The following is a 27,427-nucleotide window of genomic DNA, read 5'->3' as shown; positions in this document are numbered from 1 at the left end:
ACTTTTCCTCAGGAGACCACAAAAGGGCAAAACAACTGCTGATATCAGCTGCTCATCACACCAGGGCCATTCCTTTTTTCCAATGAGTTCTCTTTCCCCAGGTATGTTGAAGGCAATGTAGAATTTGTTCATTAGCAATCCTTGCTCCAGTTTGGTGACCTGGCTACACAGGTGACCTGTTTGCATTTCAAACAACAGAATGAGCAGATTCTGGGGCCTTGAGACTCCTTCCAAAACTACAGGCACCCTGCAATTACAAGTAGCTTCACCTGACCTTTTTGCTTCTGCCTTTCAAGTGTCACAGTGTTAAAATCTAGGTGTACAAACGTTAATGTTAAATCAATAATGCAAATATGAAGACAGAATGAAAAATGAATCCACAAACCCTCAAAATGACATAACATCAAATGAAAACCTCTTATTTATATAGCTGAATAAATGTAAATTGACATCTTAACAGTGCAAAATTATCAGAGTGCCCTGCTTTGAAGAGCTTACAATCTAATTGAATGCAAAACACAAAACTAGTGGAACTTGATGTATAGTTGCAAGAGTACAAACCAGGAGTTGCACACTTAATACAGCAGCTCTGTATTTTTTTTTTTCCTTTAAAAGAACACTCAGTATCAAAATTAACATAAATGTGAAAACTGGAGTGAGACAGAAAACTAAGAAAAAGATGTCTGTTCAGGAATAAATAACTTCCAAACTCATACAAAATAATAATAATATTACATGCAAGAAAACAGTTCAGTAACTCAAATGTCCTTCTAGTGATGCAAAAGAAAAATAAATGGAATGACATCAAATTACCTTTATTTATTAGCAAAATAGGCATTATGGTCTTACATTTTCTCACATCCATGTTGATATTTTTAATTTAAGAACCTCTGTATTATACCAAGTCAATTTAAAAAACCCAATATATGCCTTCAGGCAAGAACATAAAATAAATTTTACATTTTGGACATTAAACAACTTGGTCTGTAGATTTGCAAACCTTGGGTTGGGGTCATTTGGTTGGGGTTTTTCTGGTTAAAAGCACAGCTTAGCAGACATCCATCTGCAAGGCAGTGTTAACATAGTACTCAACACCTAGAACTGAACTGGAACGTGCCTGGAATTATTCCACCACAGCATAATGTGAGATATGCCCATACGGTCAGGGGAGAGAAGAAACCAGAAAAGACTGGCTTCTGCTAGTGAAATTGTAAATTGTACAGATTCCCTCTTTCCAGGAAACTCTACATGATTCAATTCCCTGATAAATACGTTTTGAAGGAAGCATTAACCTCTTCAGCCCAAAAGTGAAGACAGACTTAGGGACAATCGCACTGACTCGTTCAGGCAAAGTGTTTACTGCCACCAAAAACTCTTCTGGAGCACATCCAATAAAGAGCAAATGTTTTCTTCACATATTTTGTATGTTGATTACTACTGTCATCACCCATCAGGTCAGGACAGCTTTGCTGGCTCTTTCTGGGATGAATATGGCAAGAGAAAACATGATCTTTATTTCTATTTTCATAAAGCTGTTGTTTGGCACCATTTAATTTGCAGTAAATAAAAGAGGATACCACAGTGAAACAGACTTTAAATACTTCTTAGAAGCAGGAACCTGGTATGACCTGACCAAAATAAGCATATCTGAGTAAGGCAGATTTTCTCATTTTGCTGAAGCAGGGACTGCAAAATCATCTTTTATCACATTTGGCCACTAGTTACAAATTCAGCTTTTTCTCCATGGTTACCCTCTGACATCTAGCTTGGCCATCTGGAACAAATTCAGAAGGAAAGAAGAGAGGATGAGAAGGAAGAAGATTATGCTTATAATGCAAGACACCATTGCTTCTACTGAGTACAATATGCACTAAAAAGGAATGGAGGAGAGGATGTACAGCTGCCTCTTGTGCCTGTATCAACACTATGGTTGCTTCCAATTCCAGTGACTAATAGTACAATAATTTATAACATTTTTTTCCCCACTAAAATAATGACTAGTGTAAATTTATAGCACTCACAGAACACACAGTGTCAGCTCTCATAAATATCTCAGATAAGGAGATGGTTTTGCCACTGAAATTTATATGAGGGAACAAGACATCATCAAACTGAGGTGAGTTATAGTGTGGTTACCCTGTGTTTTGTCTATGGGTAGAGAGAAAATGACAATTGTCCAGAAAGCAATGCAGATCTTAGGTGTGCTAAAATGCCCTTTGGAGGTGAATCTCTTTCTCTGCCACCCAAAGCAACCCTCCAGGACAAAAAGCTGGGCACCCTACCTAGGTGAGGCAACTAAAATGGGATGGATCTACATCAAACATCTAAGAAGTACCAGAGTAACAGCAGAGCTGAAAAGAAGCATAAATTTCACTACTCCCAGTCCAGAGCCCACTTAGCTTTGCAGTGTGCATGCATATAATAAAGGTTTGTTCTGTATAATGCCTGCTCCTCTTAGTCCTTTTGTGGGCAAAATACTTCACAGTTTCTCACAGCAGAAACAATGTCTGGCTGGGAAAAGCTCACTGCCATAAAAGCAATGATATCTTTAAATCAAAGCTTTGTGGTGAAAATTGGCACGGTTTAGATAGCAATTTTCTGACACTTGTTTGTTTAACTATTGGAAATCTAAAATTGTGCTTTCCACAGTCTGTAAACATACCTAAAATTTGCAGTGTTCCATTCAATTAACTGGAAAAACTGAGAGGTAGTTGAACAAAACTTGGAGTGAAGGGGGTGGCCTTTTAGCCATGTACTTATTTGACAATTCTTATTCAGCAACTGAAAGGACAAAAATCTTGCAATACCAATTACCTGTTACAAGTAAAAGAGAAAGAAAATTTCCTATATATTTTGGATTTGCTGCTGTAAGATGTAAGAAGACTGAAACCACATTCAAGATTTTTGAGCACAAAAAGTTATGATCCTAAACTTAAATTTTGTTAGCTAAAAGGAAGCTGCCAGTTTGAAAGAGAAAGGGCATGAATGGGAGCTAGCTTTGTCTGGTCCTTTATGAACTCTGCATCAAAAGTTCCTGCTGAGCTGTTTTTAGACTCATTCCTTTCAACAGACCAGCCACAAAGTCAGCATTACCACTACCAAATCCAGCATTTCATAGAACACATCTGTCACATTCTTCTAAATGCCCCAGAAGTTGTCCACATGGAATCAGACTGGCATGTTTTAATTCTTGACATTGTTGTACTTAATAAAATATGTCCTGAAAGGCATTTTTTAACATAAGAGGAATGATGCAAAAAGTTTTTCCATGACAGAATCAGCACATCTTTATAAACTGGCTACAAGGTGGGGTGAGCCAAGATGGTACTAACAGCACCCCACAGGTTTCATCTGACTGAAGGTACAATCCCTCTCCTTTTGACAGATGGAAAGAGGGATGAGGGTAGCACAAAATCCAACACTCCTATCTCTGACTGCCTAGACACAGCTAGATGTGCAAGGAGAATGCCAGGGTTAGTCTAAAAGCACATGTGCAGCAAGGCACCCAGATGTGGGGGTTCCTGCCATCTCTGTGTGAACCACAAGCAGGGCTCCAAAACTGGAATCTGGTCTCCATCACAGAGGAGCATGGATTTAATTAGTTCCTTCCATCACTGTGAAATACATGAATGAATTACAGTAACATTTTTGCTATTAACTATTCTGTTGATGAATCCAAAATATATGCAATTACAGATCTAAATATAGTTCCTTACAGTTAAAAGAAATCAAGCTAAGTAACTCAGGAAGGGAGGGAGCTAGGGAGGGAGAGCAGACATCTAGACCCATGCAAAAACCTAACTTCACTTCTTCTGTATGGTCATACAATTTTATTTTGAAGCAAAGCCCTTCTCAAGAAATTCCATATTTCCATTAATAGTTCTATTCAGAAATATCCTAGTTTGCAAAAGTAAGGTAAAAATTAAGCAAAAATAATGAATTTATTTACTTTTTGAAATTGTTCATCTCATTCCATCTCTAAATGGCACTGTCCAACTTTTTTGTAACTACAATCAGATGCCTGTCTTGTCTGATTTAAAACTTGGAGTGTACTTCAAAATTAGAGATGAGCAAAAGCAAAGAGAAGAGCCCTTTGTTTAACTGTGCAACAACAGTGCACAAATCCATACAATGTCTCACCCCATACCTAAAGGGAAGATATCCAACACAGTAGGATACTCCATAGTTTCTTCCCAGCCTCATTTTTTGCTGGTACTGCCAGCAAGCATTCCAGCTCTCTGAACATTCCTGGGAATGTAGAGCCTCAATGCCCTCCACACTGAAGTGAGAAAAACAAAGTATTTTCACTCTAGCACATCAGCAAGGGACTATACATGACCAGAACCAGAATCAAACCCTTTTTTCCCCCACATCCATAAGAAATTAAAGGTTCCTATAAGTTATATGATTTTTATTATTAAGCAAACTATTTTTTTTCCTAACTATATGGACCTGGACTTTTAAAAGCAAGGTGGCAGGCATCATACCAAGCAGCAAGGTAAAGTGTAAATTAGGTGCAAAGCTATGTGAAATTTGACGACTGGTACTAGATGTGAGAGCTATTTCAAAGGTAAATTCCCAAAATGCTTCACTTGTTCTTTAGAAAGACCCAGGACTGGCCAGTGCCAAAGAAAGCAGTGTTTGGTAAGAACTTCCAGTGATAAACATCAGTAGGTTTTAAAGCTTGTTTCACAGATTTCTCTGTCTCCATACTGATTTTAGGAGAATATTTTAATCAAATCCAAAATAGCAATGCAGAAAGAAGTGCTGACAAGGAGAGGGATAATCCTGTCCTCAATGCTGATACTGAAATACTTCTGCACAGCCTACAAGAGAGTATCCCACTGAGATTTCTACAGATGCCCTCAATGGGAAGGACAGCAGACACAAACTCCCAAATTTTCCCCAGAAATGGAAAATAAGCCATCATATAAATACTAAACTAGTTACCCACAAATGGCTGTCAAAATTGTAAGGCAAATAAATGGGGAAAAAACCCAAAAACCAAACATGGAAGAATTCCCTCAATCTCCCTAATATTCACAGGAGTAACAGGGATTACTTGAAAAAATAACAATCTTTCTAAAAATGGTAGAATGTTCTGAGTTGCTAGCATGCTTTTAATTACGTTTAGAAAGTTAAAGTCTATTGCATGAACTAGACAAATTAAGTCATTCAAAATCACAATGAAGTTGCTGATTTGCCAAAATTTTTAATCCTGCAATTTACATGCTTAAATACATTCTTAACAATACCCTTTTAATAATCAAATGCATTCACACTGGCAACTTTAGCACACTGACTGATGTGACAATTTAAAGTATTTCAAGGGTGGTATTTTGGTCTCTTGACTTTATATTTTAATGTTGCCAAAACACACATCCTCATAACACCAAAGAAGAAAGTCAAGCCTTGGTGTACACTAAGACTGACCCAAACTGCCTGGAAAAAAAGAGGAAATTCACAGATTTTTAAGGCCAGAAGGGACTGCTGTGATTGACACTCTCACTTCTGCACAAAGCAGCCTGTAAGATTTCACCCCAAAAATCCTGCAGCAAGTATTTGGAAACTGAATTATAGCTGAACATCCATCACAGAAACATCCTCAGTGTAAATCACCTAAATCAGGATTAAAATTTAAATTATTAAAAGCCTCAGTTTTCCTTCTGTAAACAGATAGGATACAGAAGCCATACCAGTACATCAGGGTGACACTTTTACAGCACAGCAGGATGAATTATTAAGAAGGGAATTCCTCCACACGTTTCCACCTTTACTACACATAAAGGCAAGCAATTCCATGAATGACAATGCCATCCATTAAAATATTTCAGGTTTGGAATTTCATTCCTCACTGTCATTTTTTAAAATACAATCACAAAATCCCATTAATTGTTTTTATAACGAAAATAATTCTACCAATCTGCACGGCTTATAATTATTTATATAGTAAATTTTAACTCAAAACTAATGAGTTATTCCTATAGAGAAGAGAATCCAAAGTCACATCAATTACATCCTCATTTATGTTTGTAACATTCACTTTTTGCCCTTTCCCTCACATTTTGTATCATCAGATACTGGGATAGATCAGATCCAGGCACATCTGGATAGATGAGCTGAATAAAAAAAGGTTCCCATGACCCTTATTCTATTAGCATATTCAGAAACTTTAAATTGGTGTCCAATCTGCAAGAAACCAGAAATAACCTAAGGTCTGCGAGAGTTTTCAGAGTAACAATTTGCCTTCATATACTTCCCAATTGTTGTTTGAACACTGGAAGCCACATTTTCCAAAGCTGCAAACACAAACTTGAGGTGAGAAGAGGCCAAACATAAGACTACTTGTCTTTTCTTAAATGCTGCCATACTACAGCCCTAAAGACAGTTGCTTTTTATTGTACTAAAGCATGGAAATTCAAACTAGTTAAAATCACATTTAAAAAAAACAAAAAAAAAACAGGTTCAAATCACCTTCAAAACACAGCTCTCATAACTGGATTTCAAAATTAGCCTTTCAATTTTGCTATTTATTTATGCTGCTACTGATAGCTGATGTTTATCCGCCAAACATGTCACAGATAGATAACAGATAAAACTACAGTTTTAAAATTTATTAGTGTTTGTAAGGGAGGCTTCTCACAAAATTAAACATCAAGCTTTTCTCTTGGTGTCTGTTCAAAATCTGGGATGGCTGATCATTACAAAAAAAAAACATTTGAGGCCAAATTTGACATAAATCTTAAGACACAGCATAAAATTACTTTTAAAAATTATTATTTAAGTCACAGATTTTTCTCCCACTTTCAATGCAAAACAAAAACGATTTCCATTCCCCATTAAAGCATTTTTAATTTGAAGTTGTTAAGTACTAGAAATCAACAATCAAACACAATGAAGACGCAATATGAGATATGAAGCTTCATAGCCCACCTTTCTTCTTGACAGGCATTCTTCTTCCTACTTCTGAATCTGGTTGCAATCACTTTTTTACAATGAAGTACTACTGGAACACTCTGCAAGGTCAGGAACTGACTATTTATTGCAGAACACTTTCACAGTTCAGTAAGGAAATGCAGCTTCAATCTTCATTTCTATGAATCCTTGCTGATCCCTTGGATTGGACTTCCGACGCTCTCCACAAATAAGAAAAAAAAGGGGTGAAAAAGAAGCTTTTTGATTCTTTTTTAAGAGATGCTTTCAATTTCTTTAAAATATATTTGACTCTATAAAAATACAAGAGGAAACGTTCCTTGGCAATATAAAACCTTATTATAACTCCTCTTCTGGCAGCAAAGTTTGAAAATTAGAAGATTTTATGCAATACAATTAAGGCACAGTCCATCTCTAGGCAGCTGTCTGAATACTCCACCTGTACATGCTCAAAAACATATTATTTGCAGGACAAAAATGTCCAAGTAATCCAAATAAGGAGGAAGACAAAAACAATCCAAAGTGCCTCTTTAAGCTTTTTTGCTTCTTGAATTAATTTTGCTAGCTATGTATTAGGTGACTACACAGCAGCCTGAAAAGATCCCTTTTTCCTCACCAGACAAGAGCCTTCAAATATCACCCTCTTACCCAACAGAAGTCACTGGGCAGACACTTTCATTTTTATTATCTGCAAGCCACCCAGCCTTACGGTCTTTAATGTCCCTCTGATCCTCCCATGTATTAAAAGAGAGGATTGAAAACGAGGAAAGCAATCCCTTGACCTGGAATTATTAAAGTGACAGTGCTGCCCACTGGGCACTTGGGCAAAGCAGACTGCTTTACACCGGAGTCATTTACTTCATGCCATTCCTTCCCTTGCACAGCAGCAGACACCTCGTGAAAGAGGAATAAGAAGAGTTAGGAGAAGAGCTTCACAAAAGGTTCATTTTCAGAGATAATGAAGTATTAGTGAAATAAAAAGCAAGCCATGAGATCAGTCCGGAGTTTCCTACTCAGAAGTGCAGCTGGTTGGCTTCAGTATCAGCCTGTCTCTCTCTCCCCCTTTTTCTGGAAAAACAAAAAGAGAAACAGAAACGGGATAGATGTTCCTCATCTAGTCCGTTAAGGAAAAGCCTGAGACAGGCGGACAGGTTGGGAGCGCTCCCCTCGCCCGCGACAAGGAGCTGGATGCACAGGCGAGGGCTCCGCTGCGCATCGTCCGCTCCGGGAGCCGGAGCTGCGCTGCCGGAGGGGCGGCTCTGCCTCGCTCTCCGAGGCTCGCAGCTGCCATCTGCCCGTCCCCGCATCCCGCGGGCTGCCCCCCTCATCCTCGGGCTCCTCCACCCTCCCCGTTCTCTCCAAGCCAAAGGGGTCTGCCTGCTGCTTTCTGAGGCGAAACTAGCACAGAGGGCTGGCCGGGAAGGTGGGGCACTGAGAAAGAGTGCAGGTGAACTAGCGGAGCCAGGCTCGGTTCAAGCACGAGCACAGTTCCCCCCAGGGCTGCCGAGGGATAAGCGAGAGGCAGGAGCTGAGGGAATGAGGGAGGGGTTGGAGGTGGGGCGAAGGGAGACGCAGCCGGGACGAGGGGCGCTCGAAGGGGGCGGGACGGGGAGGGAGCACAAAGGAGCCGGTGGCGAGGGAAGGGGGCTGAGGGGAGGGGGTCAGCGGGTTACCCCGAGGACTGGGCCTCCCCGCAGCGAAGGGGGAGTCCCCGCGTCCCGGCCGCCGGTACAGGATCCGCGCTCAGCCCCGCCGCCATCGAGGAGTCGCCGCCGCCATCCGCCGCCCCGGCAACCAGCGCCGGGCCCCGCCCGCCGGCCCGCGGCCAATCGGCGGCCGCCATGCTGGGCCGGCGGCCAGCGGTCCAATCGCAGGCGGCCTCTGAAGGCCCTGGTCATGTGAGCGAGTAAGATGGCGGCGCCCACGGTTAGGGCGTGAGGTGGGAGGAGCCATGTTGTAGGCGGCGGGAGCGACTCGCTGAGGGCCGTGGGGCCGTGTCCGTCCGTACCCGCCCGTATACGGCTCAAGGTCGGAGCCCGAGTCGTGCGGGGAGGCCGGGAGGGTCAGCGCGGTGCGGGGGCAGCGACCGGTAGTGGTGGGGTTTGAAGGTCGGGGTCGAGCCGCAGTTTTCCGGCGTGAGGGTTCTGACCTGAGCCGGGCCCCGGGGCTTTGGGAGGGCTCCCTCTGCCTCCAGCAAGGCTCGGGGAGAGGGGGATGCTCACTGCTCCGTGACGTGCCGTCTGTGGGATCCCAAAGCACAGGTCTGGGGACCCTCCTCAGGCGGCCTGAAGCGATCCCGGTGAGCTCCTGCCCGCTTGTGCCGCTGTCTCCGCTCCCGCATCTGCCAAGCCCGAAGCGGAGCGGGCTCAGTCCCATAGGCAGGGCTTGGGACGCAGCCTTCACGTTATAAAAGCAGCGTAAGGTAAGTATGGTTGGCAAAGTAAGTCTGGGAGAATTTCCTCTGCAGTAAAAAACGTGTAGGAAAAGAAGCATTTGAATCATTAAACTCCAAGTATAATCAAGAACTGTTGCAAAGGGTTGGCCTCAGGAACTACCCAGATGCTCTTACCACTTTCCGCCCCCCTTAGCAGGACAGGGAGAAGATGAATAAAAGCTTAGGACTGGTAAGGACAGGGAGGTCACTCACCGGTTACCATTGCAGGCAAAACAGTGAACTGCGAAATTAAATATATTGTTAATCAAATCAGAATAGGCTAATGAGAAATAAATCCAAATCCTTAAATCTCCTTCTCTCCACCCCTCCCTTCACTCCTGTTTTTCTCTACAACCTCCTCTTAGAAGCTCAGGGAGACAGGGAATGGGGGTTGTAGTCAGTTCATCATGTGTTGTCTCTACCACTCCTTCTTCCTTGCATTCTTTTTCCAGTGTGTGATCCCTTCCACAGGAGACAGTTCTCCACGAAATTCTCCAACAGGAGTCCTTCCCACAGGCTGCACTCCTCTATGAGCTCCTCCAGTGAGGGTCCCTTCCACAGGGGTCAGTCCTTCAGTGACAGCAGTGGCTGTTCCAGTGTGGGTCCCCCACAGGCTCACAGGTCCTGCCAGGACCCCACTCCTGCTTGTGCTCCTCTCCCCATCTGGCCACATACCCTGCCAGGAGTGTGCTCCAGCACAGGCCTCCCACTGGGTCACAGCCTCCTTTGAGCATCCAGCTGCTCTGGCACAGGATCCTCTAGAGGCTGCAGGTGGATCTCTGCTCCACCATGCTTCTCCATGGGCTGCAGGGGCACAGCTGCCTCACCATGGGGTGAGGGGGATCTCGGTTCCAATGCCTGGAGCACCTCCTGCCCCTCCTGCACTGGCCATGGTGTCTGCAGGGCTGTTGTTCTCATGTGTTCTCTCATTTCTCTTTTACAGCCACTGTTGTGCAGCAGTTTTTGTCTGTTCTTAATTTTCCCACACACACCACCACTCTAGTGGTTGGGCTGGGCTTAGACTTGGGCAGCAGCAGGTCTGTCTCAGAGCCAGCTGGAACAGACTGTGCTGGACATGGGGGAAGCTCCTGGCATCTCAGAAGCCATCCTTGCATCCCCCTGCTACCAAAACCTTGCCACACAAACCCACTGCAACTGTATGCTTTCTGATTTATGTCTACAAAGTATGGATTTATTTGGTTGGGGTTTTTTCTTACAGTTCTATTTGACAGTTAAGTCAATTTAAACCTGGAGTATTGCCATGCAAAATTGGAAATTCATTTGTGATTCATAGTGGCAGTCTTAGATTCAGAGAGTCTAAATGTTTATCTGATTCATACTGGGGCTATGTAACTTTGATTACATTTGGTTTTTTTTTCCTTGTGATCCAGAACTTCAAGATGACAGGAAGAGAGTTTCTTGAACTAGATTCTCCGCAGCAAAGACTAATTTTGGAAAGATTTAAGCGGATGGAAATCATACAAAAGATGTTCAATGAGCTTCCTAAAGCAGATCAGTAAGTGCTGGTAAAGTAAATGAAGTGCATCAAACATTTCAAGTCTTAGAGGCCTTTCTTTTTTCCTTATTCTTGTATTACAAATTTTCCATTCAGTTACAAAATTAGTTAATTGCGAAGATGCTTGTTATTGTCCAGAAAAGAAAACTTGTTCTGTGTTATTTTAGTGTTGGCTCTGGTCCTGCTCAGCTGGTTTCTGGCATGTGCTCCCCTAGTGCTTGGGGTTTGGATGGTTGATCAGCTCTGACTGGCTTTGAGCATTCTCAGTCCTGTGCTAGAGCTAAAAAATTTTCTAAGAAACTGAAATGCGATTCTGCTGGAGTCATCTTGTGTCCAGCAGGGCTGGCCTGGGGCCAGAACTGAGTGAGCATCCACCTGCTGGTTTCTGCACTTCATTCTGCAGTGCTCCCTGTTTCAGGAAGGCGAGGCTGAGGTATCCAGGTGGTGATGGTGGAGTCAGCTGGAGTCCTGCAGGCTCACCAGCAGGGTTCTGTACAGCACAAAGCCAGTTAAATGCCTTCTGGGCCTCACAAATGACCTTTTGGTTTCTGATACTGTATGTCACTGCAAAACCTTACTGGACCCGAGTTGGTTCTGTTAGGAGACATTTGTATGCGTGCATCAGCTTGGATAACTTTTTTAGAAATAAGAGTAATCAGAAGCTTATTTTATTTTTTAATAGGGCTAAATTGCTGGCTAAACAAACTGCTGGTAGTAACACAGGGCCTCCCCACACAGGCAAGAAGGAAAAGGCTGCAACTTTGTGTAGATCAACCTCCAAAACTCCTCCTTCCCCAGGAGAGCAGGGGAGGCAGGTACTCAGTAGTGATGTGGTAATGTCTGGATAGAAACTCTGGACTTAGGGATTGCTTGGAAAGAAGTAGCTGCCAGGCCCTGGTTGGATTTAAAGCTTGTATCCAGAGGGGAGCTCACTAATGTCCGGAAGGGAAGAGCCAGCACACTGCAGTCAAGCTGAGAGTTCCTGTTTATCCAACCACTTGTTTTTAACACTAGGGAGCTCAAACAGACAAAAAACCACAAACCTCAGTTCTTCCATCCTCCTTTTCTTTTGTGCAGTGTAGCAGTTCTGTACCTCACTAAGTAGACTCTGCTGGTCCTGGGTACATTAATTTGCTCTGGTTTACAGAGCACTTAAATATGCTGCTGAAATTTTAATCTCAGTCCTCCATATTTATTGACGTGCTTGCCCGTGTTTCACTGCCTGTGACTGCAAAGGTAAAATTTTCCTATTCAAAACAAGAATTAGTTTGTGTTCTTGATGACATTCTTAGTGTTTTAAGTTTTGCACGATGATTAAGTACATCTCTGAAATCTTTTATATATTTGAAATATTAAAATGTAGAAGAATTATAAGTAAATTGACCTTTTTAAAATTATCTGGTTTTTGGTATATTTCCTAATTTGTTTTCAGAAAACATCCTTAGAAACATGCTTATTATGAGAGTTTTAATAAAGTTTCCATTAACTATAATAATGAGAGGAAAAAAATTGTACCAAGGGCTTCTCAACCTGTCACTTTAGTCTTGAAGTGTGTGTAAACTCAGGCATGTAACCAAGGATGCTGCAGTGGCTGCTTTTGAAAGTAGCTACTCCATTTTCCACCAGTGAGAGACCGACATCTCTTACCCCTTGTTGCAGGATTTTCAGAAGAGAATTGTAGTATTGACTAAACTTTTTTCTAATTCTCAGTTGCTGAAAGGACTTTCCTTCTTCCACAGGAACCTTTGTAATCATGGAAAATACTTCCTAGCAGCAAATTCAAGCTTATGTGGCTTAGCAGCAAATAATTTCTTCAGGAGCATCCTACATGTCAGAAAGGCTTCACTGGTGTCTGCTTTGCCAATGGCTGTTATTCCATTTCTTTCAACAGCAGCAATGTATGAAGCTTTTGTGCGTGACCCTTTATTTTCAGGTAAAAACATCTTTATTCCTATTTTTTTTTTCCCAAAGGGCTTTGCTTCCTTTGTTACACAATGCAGCACTAGAGGAGCATTTTCTCCCTGCCAAACAGTGCTCTTAAACTGTAGTTTTAAAAACAGTCTTGAAACACCTCAGTTTGTAAAGCAGAGTTTGAAAAACAGAATGCATTGGACAGCAGTGAGTTGTCAAAGTGGAGTGGAAAAGGAAATACATGTTTTTATTATTTCTAAAGGAATTCTTTCACAGATTACTTTTGTTTTTTTTTAAAAGAAGAGTCCTCCTCCTTTATAATTTTTGGCATACCTGTACCTTGGAAGTTTCTGTCAAGAGCCTGTTTTCAGGTTCTTGGGGTGGATTACATATGAATATTGGCAGTGAAATATTGTTTGCCACGCAGGTCAGCTGAACTGTGAGGTCTGTGCTGTGATCAGAGGAGGATTAGTAGGTGCTGTTATGGGTGGATTCTATCCCATTTTCCTGGCTATCCCCTTGAACGCAAGCCTAGCAGCCAGGTACGTCTTTCTTACCTGCAACATATTGACTGAAATGTATTTATGGGCTAAATGTTCAGTTCTCAGTGTAAATTCTGTAGATATTTAATCTGTGCATATTTGTCTTCTTGTAGACATTTAGGAATGTAGAAGGAGATTTACATTAAGGTCATCTGATTACAAAGTGAAGTTTGTAAGAGCTACACCAAAGTGAAATAAGATCTGCGAAGTGATCCATGGGGAAGCCCCTGTGTTTAGCAGGAACCTTCCAAGTCTCCCAGGATGTGCTTGGATGCGTGCAGTGGTGGCTGCCATCCTGCCACCACTGAAGGTGGCTGGAGAGCCAAGAGACCTCACTGACCCTGGGCAGCCAAAGTCCCTGTCAGGTGTCATTCTTTGTAGTTCAGAGCACATCAAGGACAGGACGAAGCTTGGTGAGACCCAGGGCATGGTCAGGATGTTTTAAAAGCATTTATCCAGAGAGCTCAGTACCAACAAGTGAATTTAGCTTAGGAGAAGGAAGAGAAAATTACTATCTACATAAATATTTATGTTAAATCTTGACACTTGCACGGGAAAAAACTAAGTACCACTGTTTCTGTTTAGGTATATGTCAAGTCCCTTGCCAGGGAAAGAAAATCTGTTGCGCTACTGGCTCACAACTGCTCAGCCTGTCTTTAGGAAGATGAGTCTGGGTATCCTGGTACAGGCTGTGACTGGATTGTACCTTGCCACTAAACAGCACGGAATATATATCAAAATGCTGCTGCAGATGAACACTAGCAGGGATCCTGAAGAGCTACCTGAATGAAGTAAAGCAACTTTTCAGTTGCCTTGGATAAGTAACCATAATAAACAAGAAAAACAAGTCTTGCTGTGTCTTTTTAAATACAAAATCATAGTGTCTGCACTGGCATTTCTGAAGTTTTGAACTTAAATGCAGGTTAAGCTTTTCAGTATTCCCAATTTAGTGTATACACCTAAATAACAGACAGGTGTGTTGTTTTGGAAAGGGGAGGCAAGAAAGCATTTATAGTGCCTGCTTAACATTTGATTCTAGCTTCTTTTAGAAGCTGTAAATAAAGAATATTCTTGAAAAAAAGAGGTTTTTTTCTTTCATAATGCAAACTATAGAGATTTATAAAAAAATCTCCAAATCACCAAAAACAACAAAACAAAAGGGAGAAGATCAAGGCAGAGTTTTATTAGATTCTTCAAAATCTGAGTATTTTTCTCCCTTTTCTCCAGTCTGCTAGCACAAAACTTCTGTCACACGATTACCCCTTTTACACTATTAGATGGGTCACACTGTAGAGAATACTTTTATCACAGAGCAAGGTGGAGTAATAGTCCTCTCAGGCTTGCCAGCATATCAAAAAATCAGCCTTTGTCCTTATAACCATTTTGCCTTGAAATTAAGTGTTTTCCTGAAGGATGGGGCTGTGTTGGGCAGCCTCTGAGAGCAAGTGCTGTTACTGGGATATCTCAGCTATGTCTAAGATCAGTGGTCCAGACTCAAGTGTCTCTTCACATTGGTGACTGTATAATCCAGAGCAATATAAATTGCAGCTCTCCTACTGCATGGTGTCTTCAGTGTATTCTGAAGTCTGAGAGCTAAATCAGAAATTCCTCTACACGCAATACTTTCAATCTGATGTACAGTCTTACTCCTCCTAGGTGGGGATTGGCCTCTTCTCCCTGGCAACAAGTGACAGAAGAGGAAATGGCCTTAAATGGTGCAAGAGGAGTTTCAGGTTGAACATGAGGAATTTCTTTATAGAAAGGCTTGTTAAGCATTGGTATGGAGTGTGCAGGAGGTGGCAGAAGTCACCATCCCTCGCGGTGTTCAGGAAATCACTGGATGTGACACTTGGTGTCATAGTCTGGTCAAGGAATTGATGATGAGTCAAAGGCTGGACTTGAGGATCCCGGGCATCTTTTCCAAACCTAAATGATTCAGTAACTGTAAAAGCTACACAGTTACTGGTCAACAGTCACTTCACTAAAAATCTAGCATCCCCATTCCACGCACATGGAAATGTTTATTAATGAGAATTAAGAATTCAGCATTGTGACCTTTAATTGAAAGGGGTTAAAATTTATGCTGTAAAGCTAATAAAAATACATTGAAGGAGTTTCATCATCCCTATCTATCTTTTCCTTAAAAATGGGTCATTAGAGCAGGAACATGACACATTCTTTCTATGTTAACTAGGAGCAGCAGCATGATCTGTACAGGGCAGCAGCAATACAGACTCCCTGTTGTTAGGTAGAGATCATTTAGTTGTCCTTGATGCAAAGTGCTGCTGTCACATGGTGTCCCCATCCTGGTCTGCACCCAGACAGCTTGGCCTTACCTTAATCACCCCGACTGGAGATTCTCATTTTACATGACAGTGAATTGTCCTATCTCCGGAAGCCATCAGACTTTAACCAACAGAACCACTTACCTGTGATAATAAAAACATAAAATAAAGGTGTTATTGTGCAATAGTATCTTGAAAAGTGACAATGACTGGCTCAGTGAATATTGCAAGAGTTTAACATGATATAGTTAAAATACCATAAACAGATTCCAGTGCTTATTAAAGGGTAGGGTTCAAAAGTATCTTCCCTTCCATGTACTACTTTCATTTTGGTATAAATTGAAGTCACAATTATCCTCAGTCACCAAAATGCATGTTCTGATGTTTAGTGGTCTGACCTAGACAAACCATATCCTTTCAGGTACTCATTTCTTGAAGTGAAAGGTGAAGATTGTATATTTAAAAAAAAAAAAAAAAAGTTATATTCCTCAACATTTTTAGTAAATTGCAAAGACTAGCTGTTTCCAGCGCAAATTGCAAGCATGTACTTTACATGTTCAGCACCAGTCACATCAAAGGTCAGCTGAACACTCCTGAGACTAGGAAGGTGGTGTGTTTGTGAACAAGGACACTTTTCAATTACACCCTCTGTACTTCTCCTTAAGCTATTGAGAAGTGTTCTCAGAAGTTAATCAATGAAGTCTGAAATTGTTTCAGAACTCCATGGGACAGCAAGACACTATCCCAGTTCTGGCATGCATGCATGTGGAAGAGTGCCTACAACAGGAATCTGGGAATGCTCCTTCCACTCCTGGTTTCATACACAGTATTTGACCTACCTCCTACAACCCCCAAGAACCAGTCCTCAGCCTCTGACAACTGTAACAAACTCCCCAGGAACACTGAATAAGAACAGGTATTAGTTGGATCCTTTCTTCCACCACTGTGGTAGAAACAAGTTAGGCACAGGCTACATATCCCAGAGAAAGACTACTTCAGGTCTGAACAAGGGCCAAAAGAGGGCCAAGAACAGCTATAGATAAGAGCCAACAGAAAGACTAAAAAAGCACCACTTTTATCTTCCAGATGCACCATTCTAAATGCTGTCTCAACATTACAATCTATTCTACAGCTCCTGCAAATGGCACCCTCATACTCCTGGTACATGTGCAAGTCCTGTCCTTGGCACCCTCCTACTAATGAGCACAGGCAGAGATATTTCTCCACATCTGCATATCCCACTTAAACTGGGTGGAAAACTGTAGAATCAGCAGCTGGTAACATGCAATTTTTGCACAGGGTGTTCTTTAAACAGAGTCCATTTGAACAGCTCCCATACCTAAAATATCCTTCAGTCATTTCACAGTGTAACAAATAGTAAGTACAGCCCTACAACCAGAATATTGCTGATTGCAGCAGAAACTCCTCCATGGTATATTGATCAAACATATCTATATTAATAAAAAATTAAAAACAGCTATGAAAAACAAGAAGTGCTGATTCTCAGAAGTACAGCTCTACCTGCAGTTCAAGGAATACCACCTTTGTGTTGTCATCACCACAAAATTACCTTTAAAGACAGATGAGCAAGAATATTTCTCCTGCATACCCTGATCCATTTTATCTTGTTTTCCAGTCTCTGTCACCCAGAGATAGCAGCAACAACATTATCCCCTTTCTGTTTTACCACTTTGTTTAATGAATCAAATCATTCATGAAAAGAAAAAGATGAAAGAACATTTGAGCCCATAAACTGAAAGATGAACAAGTCTCATTTTATTATGATATTGTATTCTTATCTGAATGGCACATAATTACAAAGAAACATTTACAATATATTTTCAAGTATTAAGTTATGTCATTTCAAGGCTTTCACTTCAAAAAGCTACATTAATAATACACCATACAGATAGTACAGTTGGTTAGAGTTTCAAATAACTTCCTCCCTTCTATTTGGTTTAAATATGATTCAGTAGGCACTAGAAATGCCTGCAGCCACTGACTTTCTTGGGACTTGACCTTGTTCTTGAACCACAATACATCATTTTGCATGTCAGAAAATCAGCTGCTCTCAGACACAGCCACAGGTCGTGTCACAACAGAGCATTGTGCAGGTTCACAGCAGAGGCCAGAAGAACTGCCCCTGACCCTGCCATTCAGCAGTGATGCAACAAGAAAGAATGCATGTTTAAATTAACTTAAAATAACACTCCTACACTGAAGTAACCGTAAGAATGCCACTGGAACATCCCATGCTTGCTACATTAGTGTTTCTCTTTTCCTCAAGCACATTAAACTGCAAAATAAAGCACGTTCATGAAGTGTGAGCAAGGCAGGTTGAATCTAAATCATTTCCATTTTGCATATCAGTCAGTGCAGGTCCTGGTGGCTAACTCTGACTCCTGTGCATGGGTATAACCCATCAGTTACAGCAGAGTTACCCAAGACTGAAACTTTGAACAGCCCTGTTGATGCCACCACAGAAGTGTATGTCTAAGTCTCTTTTAATCCCACTAAGTCTCTTTTGTGCTGGCAATATCCCCTGAACAGATGGAATTCTGCATACAGTGGAGTAAAACCTGTTTGATAGAATATTGCCTTTTAAGAAAAATCATCTTGGATGACAGTAAATAATCCCAGCATTTAATTTTTTTTTTTTAACCGAAGACAGCAAAAGCCCTGTTACCTCTTTATTCTCATTTCTTATACTACCTTTTAAAATAAAGCAGGAAATGTGGCCAGCAGCTGGTCCCGTCTCTTCTGCCCCAACACAGCTGAATCCACTTTAGCATAAAGAAAAACAAGGATGCTAAATACACATATACTTTATCACACAGTGACGTTTCACAAAGAAAAATCAAATTCCTTTTCTACTGATGAACACATGACAAGGTCTAGCACCAATAAAGCAAACGACTGAGAGAAAATGCTTTCACCTACCTAGCCTTAAACACAAAATTTAAGGCTTTAAGAAACAAGACTTCAGAATGACTAAATAGCTTTTTTTAAGAAATTAATAAATGAAGCTGTTTTAGAAAAGTATTCTTTGTGAAACCTCACTTTACATATTATCATTTTCACAATCCTTCTTCCCCCAACTGACATACATTTAAACAACCTAAACATTATAATACAACTGAAAAAAGAACCCACTCATCTTTTGTGATAGGGAGAAACACTGACTAGTACAAGAAAACACACAATATTTTTTTGTCAAACTATTTTTCTTCCTATCTCAGGAACAATTATGGAGCTTTTTTCATATCATTAGCCTCAAGATACATATTTACTCATCGCCAAACTCTGCTTAATTCTATCGGGTTATGGATTTCTGGATCCTGCAAGAGGCTAAATTAAGAACTCTTCAGTAGAGTTAAGCACATGCGTATACATGCAATATTTTTAAAATTTAAAGCTACTCTGAAGTAACATAGCAATTTCAGTGTGCATGGGCACACAGATTTATTTATGGGAAGGCAAAGTAATGAGTTACTTCGATGCACTGATTCTTTAAACCTAACTCTCCTTAAAGGTCCACGCAAGAGTGACTCCTCTATGTGAGGATTCCTCTGTAGAGATTTAACTAGTGCTCAGGTTGTTTCATCAGGTAAAACTCTGCATCGTCAATCAGAGCAAACTACAGAAGGGCTTTTGAAAAGTACCGTACATCCCTTACACTAGACAGCATTTTATTTTCATTCAAAAATCAATTTACTTAGACTTTTGGGACAGTCCCCTGTAATAAAAGGCTATAAATGTCACATTCCCCTCATTAGCATATTTTCCTTTTTCAGCTCATCAGATACTTGGTTTAATAGGAAATTTTTTTTTCCAATGGTGTAAGCATTATGTTTTTTAAATTCAAGATGTAGTTCCTATACTGGCTACTATGTAGGCAACATATTTGTTTCAAAAACCAAAAGAGGAAAACAGCTAATGAGAATGATGCGATTGTAACCTTTACTATTAATTGTCATCCAGAACTAGAAATATTTTGGCAGACTAGGCCAAGGACCAGAGAAATCATTTTCTGAACCAGTCATTACAAGAGACTGGGATAAGCAAAGCAAGCTGTCTGATACCACATTATGGGAATATATTGATCCTTACCAGGTTGCGAGGTGGAAAACGACTGTTCTTTAACCCCTACACAACGGAGCCTGGCAGGGCAACCACCTAAAAGAGAAACTGTCAGAGAAGTTTTAATAGTAATGTATAACTGAGATGCAGTATAATTTTATATGCATGCTTTCTTTTGCCGATCATTACTATTTTCTTAAGTCTGTCCAGTGACGATGTCATAATGGAGTTTTTGTTTGGTTTTCTAAGCAAGCATTTTCGGCTCCTCAGGATAAGCAGGCTAGACATTATCTGACTCAAGACCGGGTAGTCAGCATTATCTTTACTGCGAAGTGGAGCCGAGCACACCTTCATGCATCAAGTCGGCATGATCTTTTCACCCAAGTGCTGCGAACGGGCTCTGGCGGCACCGTGTCAGTCTGCACGACCACTGTCGCACTGCTGCACACAGCTCTGCGCGACTCCCATCGCCAAACAGGCTCACACCACTACCGTCCACACGCCAGATTTACAGCACCTTAAACCAAGGCCACCGTCTGGCTCCCAACGTGCCGTTCGAGAGATTTTTTTTTTTTTCGTTACCCTGGCCACTTAAGTAAGCGCCAGGTTCCCCTCTTTTGCATCTCCCCCAATACCACCCCATCACCACTGTAAGAATTTCTTTTCCTCCGCACCATTGCCTGCTTCCTCCGCCGCGACGCGAGGCCCTTACGGGTGAGAACCCCACGAGTACTTGCAGCAGGTACTTGACCCTACATTTTGAAGGAGGCCGCTGCCCGCCGAGCACAGATGGAGCAGAACTCCACCGACACCTGATCCCGGTCCACGTGCAGGCAGATCCCGCCGGGGGCCGCCCACTCCTCCTCCGCCTCAGTCCCCGCCGCCGCCTCCTCCAGGCCGCGGGGCCGGGAGCTGGGCAGGGCGTAGTCGTGGTCGCTGCTCTCGCCGGCGGGCTGGAGGTGCTGGTGCTGGCGGCTGCCCGTGTCCCTGAAGAGGCTGGTGCTGAGCTGCAGCCCGCCGGCGCGGGTCCCGGCCAGGCGGCTCAGGAGCTGCCCCAGCGCGCTCTGGTTGGCCAGCACTGCCCGCAGGTAGCTGCTCTCCCGCTCCAGCTCTCGCAGGCGGCGGCTCAGGCCGCGGTTGCGGTCCCGCAGCTGCCGGTTCTCGGCAGCCAGGCCCTGCAGGCGGCTCTCCAGCCCCAGCACATACTGCTTCTTCTTCAGGCGGTTCAAGCGCGCCGCCGCCGCCGCCTTCAGCCGGCTCCCGGCCCCGCCGCTCCTCCGCCCGGGCGCCGCCGGCCGCGGGCCCTGGCCCGGCGCGGGCAGCGGCTCCGGGTCCCCACAGAAGCAGCCGCTCAGCTCCGCCTCCAGGTCCCAGTCCGGCCGGGCCGCCTCCAGCAGGTCTCCCAGCTCCAGCCCCGGGAACCAGTCCTCTTGCTCCCACACCTCCAGCGGGCCGCCGGGCGCCTCGGCCTCCTTCTCCTGCCGCCGCGGCTCCGAGGCGCCCGGGGGCTCCCGCCGCGGCGGCGGCTGCGCTTTGGGCCGCGCGGGGCCCGGGTCGCCTTCCCCGCCGCCATCCCGCCCTCTCGGGGCCTGCCCCGCTCCGGCCAGCGGCCAGACGGCGCCCGAGGGGCTGGCGCCGCCGGCCGAGGCCGCCAGCAGCTGCGTGAGGCTGTGGCGCATGGCGGAGCGGCGGCGCGGCGCGGAGCCTGCGGGCGCGCGAGGCTGCGGCCCGGCGCTGCCGCCGCGGGGCCTGTCGGGAAGCGGCGCGCGGGGTGGGGGGGTGTGGGAGCGCCTGGCGACTGCGCCCGCGCGCGGGAAAGCGCGTCTGGGAGCGTGGGGGGACTGTCACCAAACGCGGGATATGAACGAGTTTTATTGAGAGAGGATGTTCTCTGACCTCTGATCTTTGTAGGCTTTCAAGCCTAATCAACGAGAAGGGAGATCCGTGAAACGGAGAGCAGCCAATGAGCTCTAAGGGATCTCCGGGTGTTAGAAGAACTAATAATTGTCACTAGAATTGCCTTGTTAAGGTTTAGGGCTCAACACGTTTCAGTGACCTCAGACCTAGGGGGAGGTTACAAAGCTTGGGGAGAAGAATGTACTGCTGATAGTGGACACAAAGAATGCGGAATACACGGGCCACAAGGACATTTGGCAGAACTCCCAACATAAGGAATAAATTAATAAATCCAACTCGGCAATTGTGCTAAATCAGCTCTGACTGGGTAAAACAATTCCAGCAGGGGGAGATCCCAACCACCAACTCATGGATCACTGACCCCAAAAAAACAAAGTTTGGGCACGTAAACTAATTAGCAGGAGAGAATAATTAACTTATAGAATACTAATTAATAGTAGAACTAAGTAACTTGTAGCTTGTGACACCAATTTCCTTGTTTGCTAAAACATATAAAGTGTAAAAAGTTTTGATAGTTGGTGTGTTTGATTTGTGGAATACCACCAAGCACCCAGGCTTGTGCAACTCCGGAGTAAATTAACATCTCCCATATGTAACTATTGGTGACACCGGGGAACAAATCCCATTTCTGTGCACAGCAGGGTGACAGGTGTGGGAGGCTGGGGCTGGGGAGGTGTGTGGGGTTGGGGTGATGAGAGGTGTGTAGGAAATGTGGGTGTACATGAGGGGTGTGTGTGTGTGATGGGGGGTGAAGGAAGGAATGGGGGACAGTGACAAGGGGTTTACATGTGAGGGAGTGGGGGGAAGGTCTCTCACACCTGGACATTGCCGAAGGGTGGGAAGGGGATGTCCCTGAGGAATGCAGAATGTGGGGCCTTTCCCAGCACACCCCATGGCTGGGGCCGGGCCAGAGGCCTGAGGGGCTGTTCTGTCACACAGTGAGAGGGTGTCTCTGCCCAGATTTAGAGTATTTAGGCACCTGGTTTCAGGGTCTCTTGCAGCAGCCAGAGGGATACAGGTGCTCCTCACTGCCTATGGACTAATTCAAACAGAGCTGCTAGCTCTCAGACCAGGGGCATAGTGTGTAATGTGAGTCAGTTGGCATTTTGCTGTAGCTGCCAGCACTGAGATTAACTAAATGTGTGTGGGGGGGTGGGCACCTCAGAGCAGAAAGTATGGCTAAAAAGTAGGAGAATGTGGTCCATAAAAAGCATGTGAAATGACACTTGCAGGAGCCAGGATCAGAAATGCTGTGGTTCGCCACACAGCAGGTAGAGCAATACTTCTCACCTGGATTTGTGTGAGTTCAAGGACAGTCCAGAGAAGTTGAGAAGAAAGACTGCCAGCAGCTGCTGCTTATGTAGTCAGAATCACAGATTCATAGAATTGTTTGAGTTGAAAGGGACCCTAAAAATCACTTAGTGGCAACCCCCCTGCCTTGAGCTGGTAAACGTTTCCCTAGAGCAGGTTGCTCAGAGGCCCATCAACCTCACATTGAACACTTCCAGGGATGGAGTCATCTGCAGCTCCTCTAGGAATCCTCTGCCAGAGCCAGAAACTACATCTGTTTCAGCCAGTCCTTGAGACAAACTGGTCACTGGCCTCCAGACCTGCTGCCTCCAGTCATTTCTGTAAATGACCTCAATAGACAGCAAGTCTGACACTATGATGTGGCTTTTAGATACTCAGGACCAAGATACACTCAATCCATTGCCTACATTCTTGAGTTATCCCAAGGCATAATCATGTGGCAAAGAACTTGTACTCTGGAGGCAGCTGCTTACAGCCCAGGGGGGGGATGCTCTTTGGCCCGTCAAGGTGGTTGGTTTGGGGTTTTTTTGTTGTTGGGGACTTAAAGAATAGGAGCTGAAACTCAGCAGCAAAAAACTTCCTTCTTGCCTAGGGCATCAGCAGGAGAGAGTGGGAGGTCTCTGTATCCCACAGTGCTGACAAGAAAGATTTTTCTTTTTGTCAAAAGCTGCCAGACATGCACAAAATAGAAGAGTGTATCACTAATATTTATCTCCAGGAAACAGCTAAGAACTGGAAAGAAGCCCTGGTGGAACATCTAGAACATTGTCCTGTTCCAAAGAACACATTGATATCACCCAAAAAAACCTTACAATTTATTCTGAGGTGAATGGGGATATATAGCATTAAATAGGGTTTAAATGACTACAGAATCTGTAAAATTGCAAGAAAATTATAAACAGTAATTTGCTTAAGAATCAGTTGTTGTATGAGATTATTGGATTACTTGTTAAATTCCTGAATTTAGAGAATTGCAAAGATACTGCAAGGTAGAATTTCTTTCTTGGAGTCTCAGAGCCTCTTACATGCCCAGCCTCTGTTGAACTTCAAAGCAGAATCAAATACAAAAGGCTACAAGTTTCAGCTTTTTGTCATTTTGAAAAATAAAGTGGTTTTAACAATAAAAGAAAAAAAAAGAAAACCTATGATTCAGCAGAGGTTAGCACTAAATAAATCAAGTTCATATTTTATGTTTTCCACCCTAATCATTCATGTCACAGGTTTGACTGGTTCAATGATCCATGCTCAGATTTAAGAGCATAGTGATTTACTTTCATAAAAGTGTAATGACAGAAGGCTACAGAACTGTCAATGGAGGAGGGTTTAAACTGGTGAGGATGGTGTCAAGAAACCAGAAGATGATCCCAAGGAAAGGAACAAAATTCAGGAATGTGTCACCATAGAGGTACCTGTTGAGAGGAGAACATAGAAAAAAATGCAATTATGCAACAAAGTGACTGAGTTTGACAATCAGAGCTCTCTCTTTAGTCAGCAAATCCATACTGTGCTTTCTGTAAGCATCAAACTGCAGCAAGAGTTCATTGTATGCCTGCTTGCTATGTTCTAGCTGTCCTTGGAGCTCTTGAACCTTCAGATCTTTGTCTAGAGCTGCCTCTTTCTTGAGGCATCTCCCTTCTCTCTGCATGGCTTCTTCCACAGTCTCTAGCTTCTCCTCCAGCTTCTGAATCTCCAGTTCCTTATCTTGCAGAGCTCTGCTCCTCTCCATGGCTAGGTTCAGTAGCTGCTCTTTCTCTTCATGTGCCCTTTCCAGCTTGGCCTGCAGCTCACTGTCCTGAGCCCTCTGCTGACTCTGCCTGCTCAGCCCTTGCAGCAGCTTGTTGGTGCCTCTCCTGCAGGAGCTGCAGCTGCTTCTTCAGTGAATCCACCTCCCGGGGGTAGGTACCTGCTTGCTGGCTCTGAGCTTCCAGCAACTCCTTCTCTTGCTCCTGGGCTCTGTGACTCTCATAAGTGTATTTCTGCTGAAAGGAGCACAACTGCTGTGAGAGCTGCCTGGCCTGGGCTGTCAGCTGGAGCACTTCAGCTTCCTTCCCCTCAGCCTGGCTGAGGAGTGCTTCCCTGTCCTGCCACAGTGCTTCTTCTCCTCCCACAGCTGCATGTGCCAGTTTTTGTGTTCGTTTTTGACCTGGATCATCTTTTCTACCAGACCCATGAAGCACCCCTCCAAATACTGAACACACTGGGTCTGGGTTTTAATTTTCACAGCATCCTCTGCCCTCAGTTTCTCCAGCTCCGTGTTAAGCTGCTCCAGGTCTCTGCAGCGTTCATATGTGTCATCCCCTTTCTTCCTCAGTATAGAGACAAGATGATGATGCTGCTCTAGGTGTGAAAGCAGCAGCACCTCCTCACTCTGCTCCTTAGAACTCTCACAGAGTTCCTCCAAGCCCTCTGTCAGATGTTCCATGTCTTTGCCTGTCTCTGGATCACCTGTGGAGTCGGCCATCCCTGTTCCTGTCTCCTAAGTCATGGAGCCCCTGTCTCATGCAAAGACAAGATAAACTTTTATAGTGGCTGCTTCTGCTAGTGACACTCAGCATAATTAAACAGTGCCCAGTGGTTGTGTGGCCAACTCTGCTGCCATAAGCAGGTGGTGTTTCTCTGGAAGTCCAGAGAAACTGATGTGGGGAAACAGAACCTCCCAAACCCAATGACAGCCAGCAACTGCACGGGCCTGCTGCCCTCCCCCTCCTCTGGTTCAGTCAGGCACACTGAGACCCAAGGCTGCCAGACTCCATGAGCAAAAGCAAAGAATGTGGGCTTAGAATTTGTGCAAGGCTATTCATTTGCTGATGACTAGCTTCACTAATTATTCCTTCTCGAGGCACTAGTGTTGTAGCTACAAGAACTACTATTCTATTTAGGTAAAAAGCTTGTAAGTGATAAAGCTGTAAATAATTCCTTATGCAATTCTTTTCCTCTGCCTTTATTTTCTCCTACAGCTCTGTATTGTAACTGCAAATAAAACACAGAGGGTTACGTCAAACTTCAAATTGATTTACAAGATTTCTCTGCTTGTACATTGCTTGCTAAAAATAACTGAATAGCCTTACCCCATGCTTTGAGATTTATGAATCAAATAAAAGATCTATACAATGTTAATAACTAGTGAATGCTCTGTGGTACAAAGCCTCTGAGCCTGGAGAAACAGCTCCTCATCTGAGTTTTCATACTGATCTGCCACATTATTTTAGGCATGTAATTTTAAAAGTCTGGTTCTTCATGTAAAAATAAGGAAAATATTTATATTACATATGCACCAAAATGATTATTTCTGCTGAATCACACAGCATGCTACCCAGATATTTGAAAAATTAGCCTAAAACTCATCTACAAGATTTTCATTTGGATGCAGACCTGAAACAACATGCTGACAATCAGGTTTTGTGAATGCCAAGGTTTGACTGGGGTAAAGATAGGATGTGGTAAGGAGCCAGCTTAAAGCAAGGATGAAAGATAATGTACGGCAAAAATGAATGAAACACCTGTGAAGCACAAAGAATTTCAGAGCTGTGTAAGCAACTGCAGCACAGACACCAGCTGTGCCTCCACCATCCTGCACTCCCGCACTGCTGTTGCTACCTTGAATCCTTTGCAAATAATGGAGGAGAGGGGGGAGGACTGAAAAGTTTAAGGCCATCCAGGGGAAATACAATGAAGAACAGGATTTAAGAAGAGAAAACTACTTCCTTACCAGGTATTTTCTTTCTGCTGTCTGTTGTCTTTCCTATTGTGAGGTTCTGTTTCCATAGAGGTAAGACTCTGAATCCAGTCACTCCAGAGCTCATGACCTCATCCAGGCTGCTTGGAGCCAGGCCAGCCCCACCAGGGTGGCTGAAAGAGCTGGCAGTGTTTCTTAGCAAACAAACATTGCTGGCACTCTCAAAAGCACACAGATTTGGAAAAGGAAAGAATTTCCATGAGCTTGAAGAACTCCTTGTTCTCAGCTTACTCCCTGCACATGCCAGAGGAGATCAGAATGCAGGCTCTGTCCTCAGAACACACTAAAGGTCCATAGAAAATAAAGACAGACCTTGCCCTGAACAACTTGCAATTTTATTCAGCAGCTAATAAAAATCTGGCAGATAGGATAGGGAAAGGAAAAATAAATGCAACTGGAAGAAAGAAGTCAGTGCAGGTTTGCTGAATAGTCTGGAAAAGAAAACAAAGGAGAAAGAAGAGAGTGCTGTGGTAACAGACATGAAGCAAACAGGAGGAAGAGGGCACAGAACACATTTCAAAATGGGTAAAACCAAAGCAATGGGAGTTGCTGCACCAACTCAAGTTTGCAGCCTTACTAGCAGAGATGGGAGGTTTCTGAACACAGAGCACAAAAGGACAGCTGGGACCAGGAAGCCTGGTTTATAGCAAGTGAAAATGGTGTAATTTAGAAGATATACACATATGTATCTATGCATATACACACATATGGACTAAAAAAAAAAATATGGGCTAAAACAAATATGAATTTGTAATATGAAGG

The 27,427-nt window shown here is 43.5% G+C and overlaps 4 protein-coding genes across 6 annotated transcripts in view; 1 reads left to right on the top strand and 3 right to left on the bottom strand.

Moving 5' to 3' along the window:
• Positions 1-8,755, bottom strand: part of DLG2 (discs large MAGUK scaffold protein 2) — a 966,889-nt gene extending 958,134 nt beyond the window's left edge. The window contains exons 1-2 of the mRNA XM_079303594.1: positions 8,607-8,755; positions 6,934-8,001 (exon numbers count right to left, since the gene is read on the bottom strand). Of these exons, the coding sequence (XP_079159720.1) occupies positions 6,934-6,952 (19 nt within the window). The 5' untranslated portion in view covers positions 6,953-8,001; positions 8,607-8,755. The remainder of the gene's footprint in view (positions 1-6,933; positions 8,002-8,606) is intronic.
• An 83-nt stretch (positions 8,756-8,838) lies between these two features.
• LOC306801157 (transmembrane protein 126A-like) lies at positions 8,839-14,183 on the top strand. The gene is made up of 5 exons (XM_079303925.1): positions 8,839-9,355; positions 10,759-10,883; positions 12,623-12,816; positions 13,222-13,336; positions 13,922-14,183. Exons 2-5 carry the CDS (start codon positions 10,768-10,770, stop codon positions 14,124-14,126), a joined length of 630 nt encoding a protein of 209 aa, XP_079160051.1. The 5' UTR covers positions 8,839-9,355; positions 10,759-10,767; the 3' UTR covers positions 14,127-14,183.
• Positions 14,184-14,479: 296 nt separating this feature from the next.
• On the bottom strand, positions 14,480-21,547 carry CREBZF (CREB/ATF bZIP transcription factor). 3 transcript variants are annotated; one of them, XR_013773995.1, is made up of 4 exons: positions 20,458-21,547; positions 19,732-19,809; positions 18,334-18,404; positions 14,480-15,765 (listed from the first exon to the last, which is right to left on the bottom strand). XR_013773995.1 is itself a non-coding variant. In XM_079303872.1 (3 exons), exons 1-2 carry the CDS (start codon positions 21,378-21,380, stop codon positions 19,761-19,763), a joined length of 972 nt encoding a protein of 323 aa, XP_079159998.1. In that variant the 5' UTR covers positions 21,381-21,547; the 3' UTR covers positions 17,376-18,404; positions 19,732-19,760. The 3 variants fall into 3 exon arrangements, 1 of the variants encoding a protein (XP_079159998.1); XR_013773996.1 differs by lacking the exon at positions 14,480-15,765 and having other exon boundaries at positions 17,376-18,404; positions 20,376-21,547; XM_079303872.1 differs by lacking the exon at positions 14,480-15,765 and having other exon boundaries at positions 17,376-18,404.
• Positions 21,548-21,593: 46 nt separating this feature from the next.
• On the bottom strand, positions 21,594-27,427 carry CCDC89 (coiled-coil domain containing 89). Its single transcript, XM_079303956.1, is given in 3 exon segments — positions 21,594-24,743; positions 24,745-24,963; positions 24,966-27,427. Coding segments are annotated over 3 exon segments (1,017 nt in total). The 5' UTR covers positions 25,391-27,427; the 3' UTR covers positions 21,594-24,370.

This window comes from Erithacus rubecula (genome assembly GCF_903797595.1).
Source record: "Erithacus rubecula genome assembly, chromosome: 1".
In the NCBI taxonomy this organism is placed as follows: domain Eukaryota; kingdom Metazoa; phylum Chordata; class Aves; order Passeriformes; family Muscicapidae; genus Erithacus; species Erithacus rubecula.
This window is presented reverse-complemented; position numbering and strand designations above follow the sequence as displayed.

Bases quoted from the DNA above. Each gene is read 5' to 3' on its own strand.
- LOC306801157 (XM_079303925.1), top strand. From the start codon at position 10,768: ATGACAGGAAGAGAGTTTCTTGAACTAGATTCTCCGCAGCAAAGACTA. The intron at 12,817-13,221 runs GTAAAAACATCT...TTTGCCACGCAG, and splicing joins GCGTGACCCTTTATTTTCAG to GTCAGCTGAACTGTGAGGTC. The intron at 13,337-13,921 runs GTACGTCTTTCT...GTTTCTGTTTAG, and splicing joins AACGCAAGCCTAGCAGCCAG to GTATATGTCAAGTCCCTTGC.
- CREBZF (XM_079303872.1), bottom strand. From the start codon at position 21,380: ATGCGCCACAGCCTCACGCAGCTGCTGGCGGCCTCGGCCGGCGGCGCC. The intron at 19,810-20,457 runs GTAGGGTCAAGT...CTTCTCTGACAG, and splicing joins GCAGCGGCCTCCTTCAAAAT to TTTCTCTTTTAGGTGGTTGC.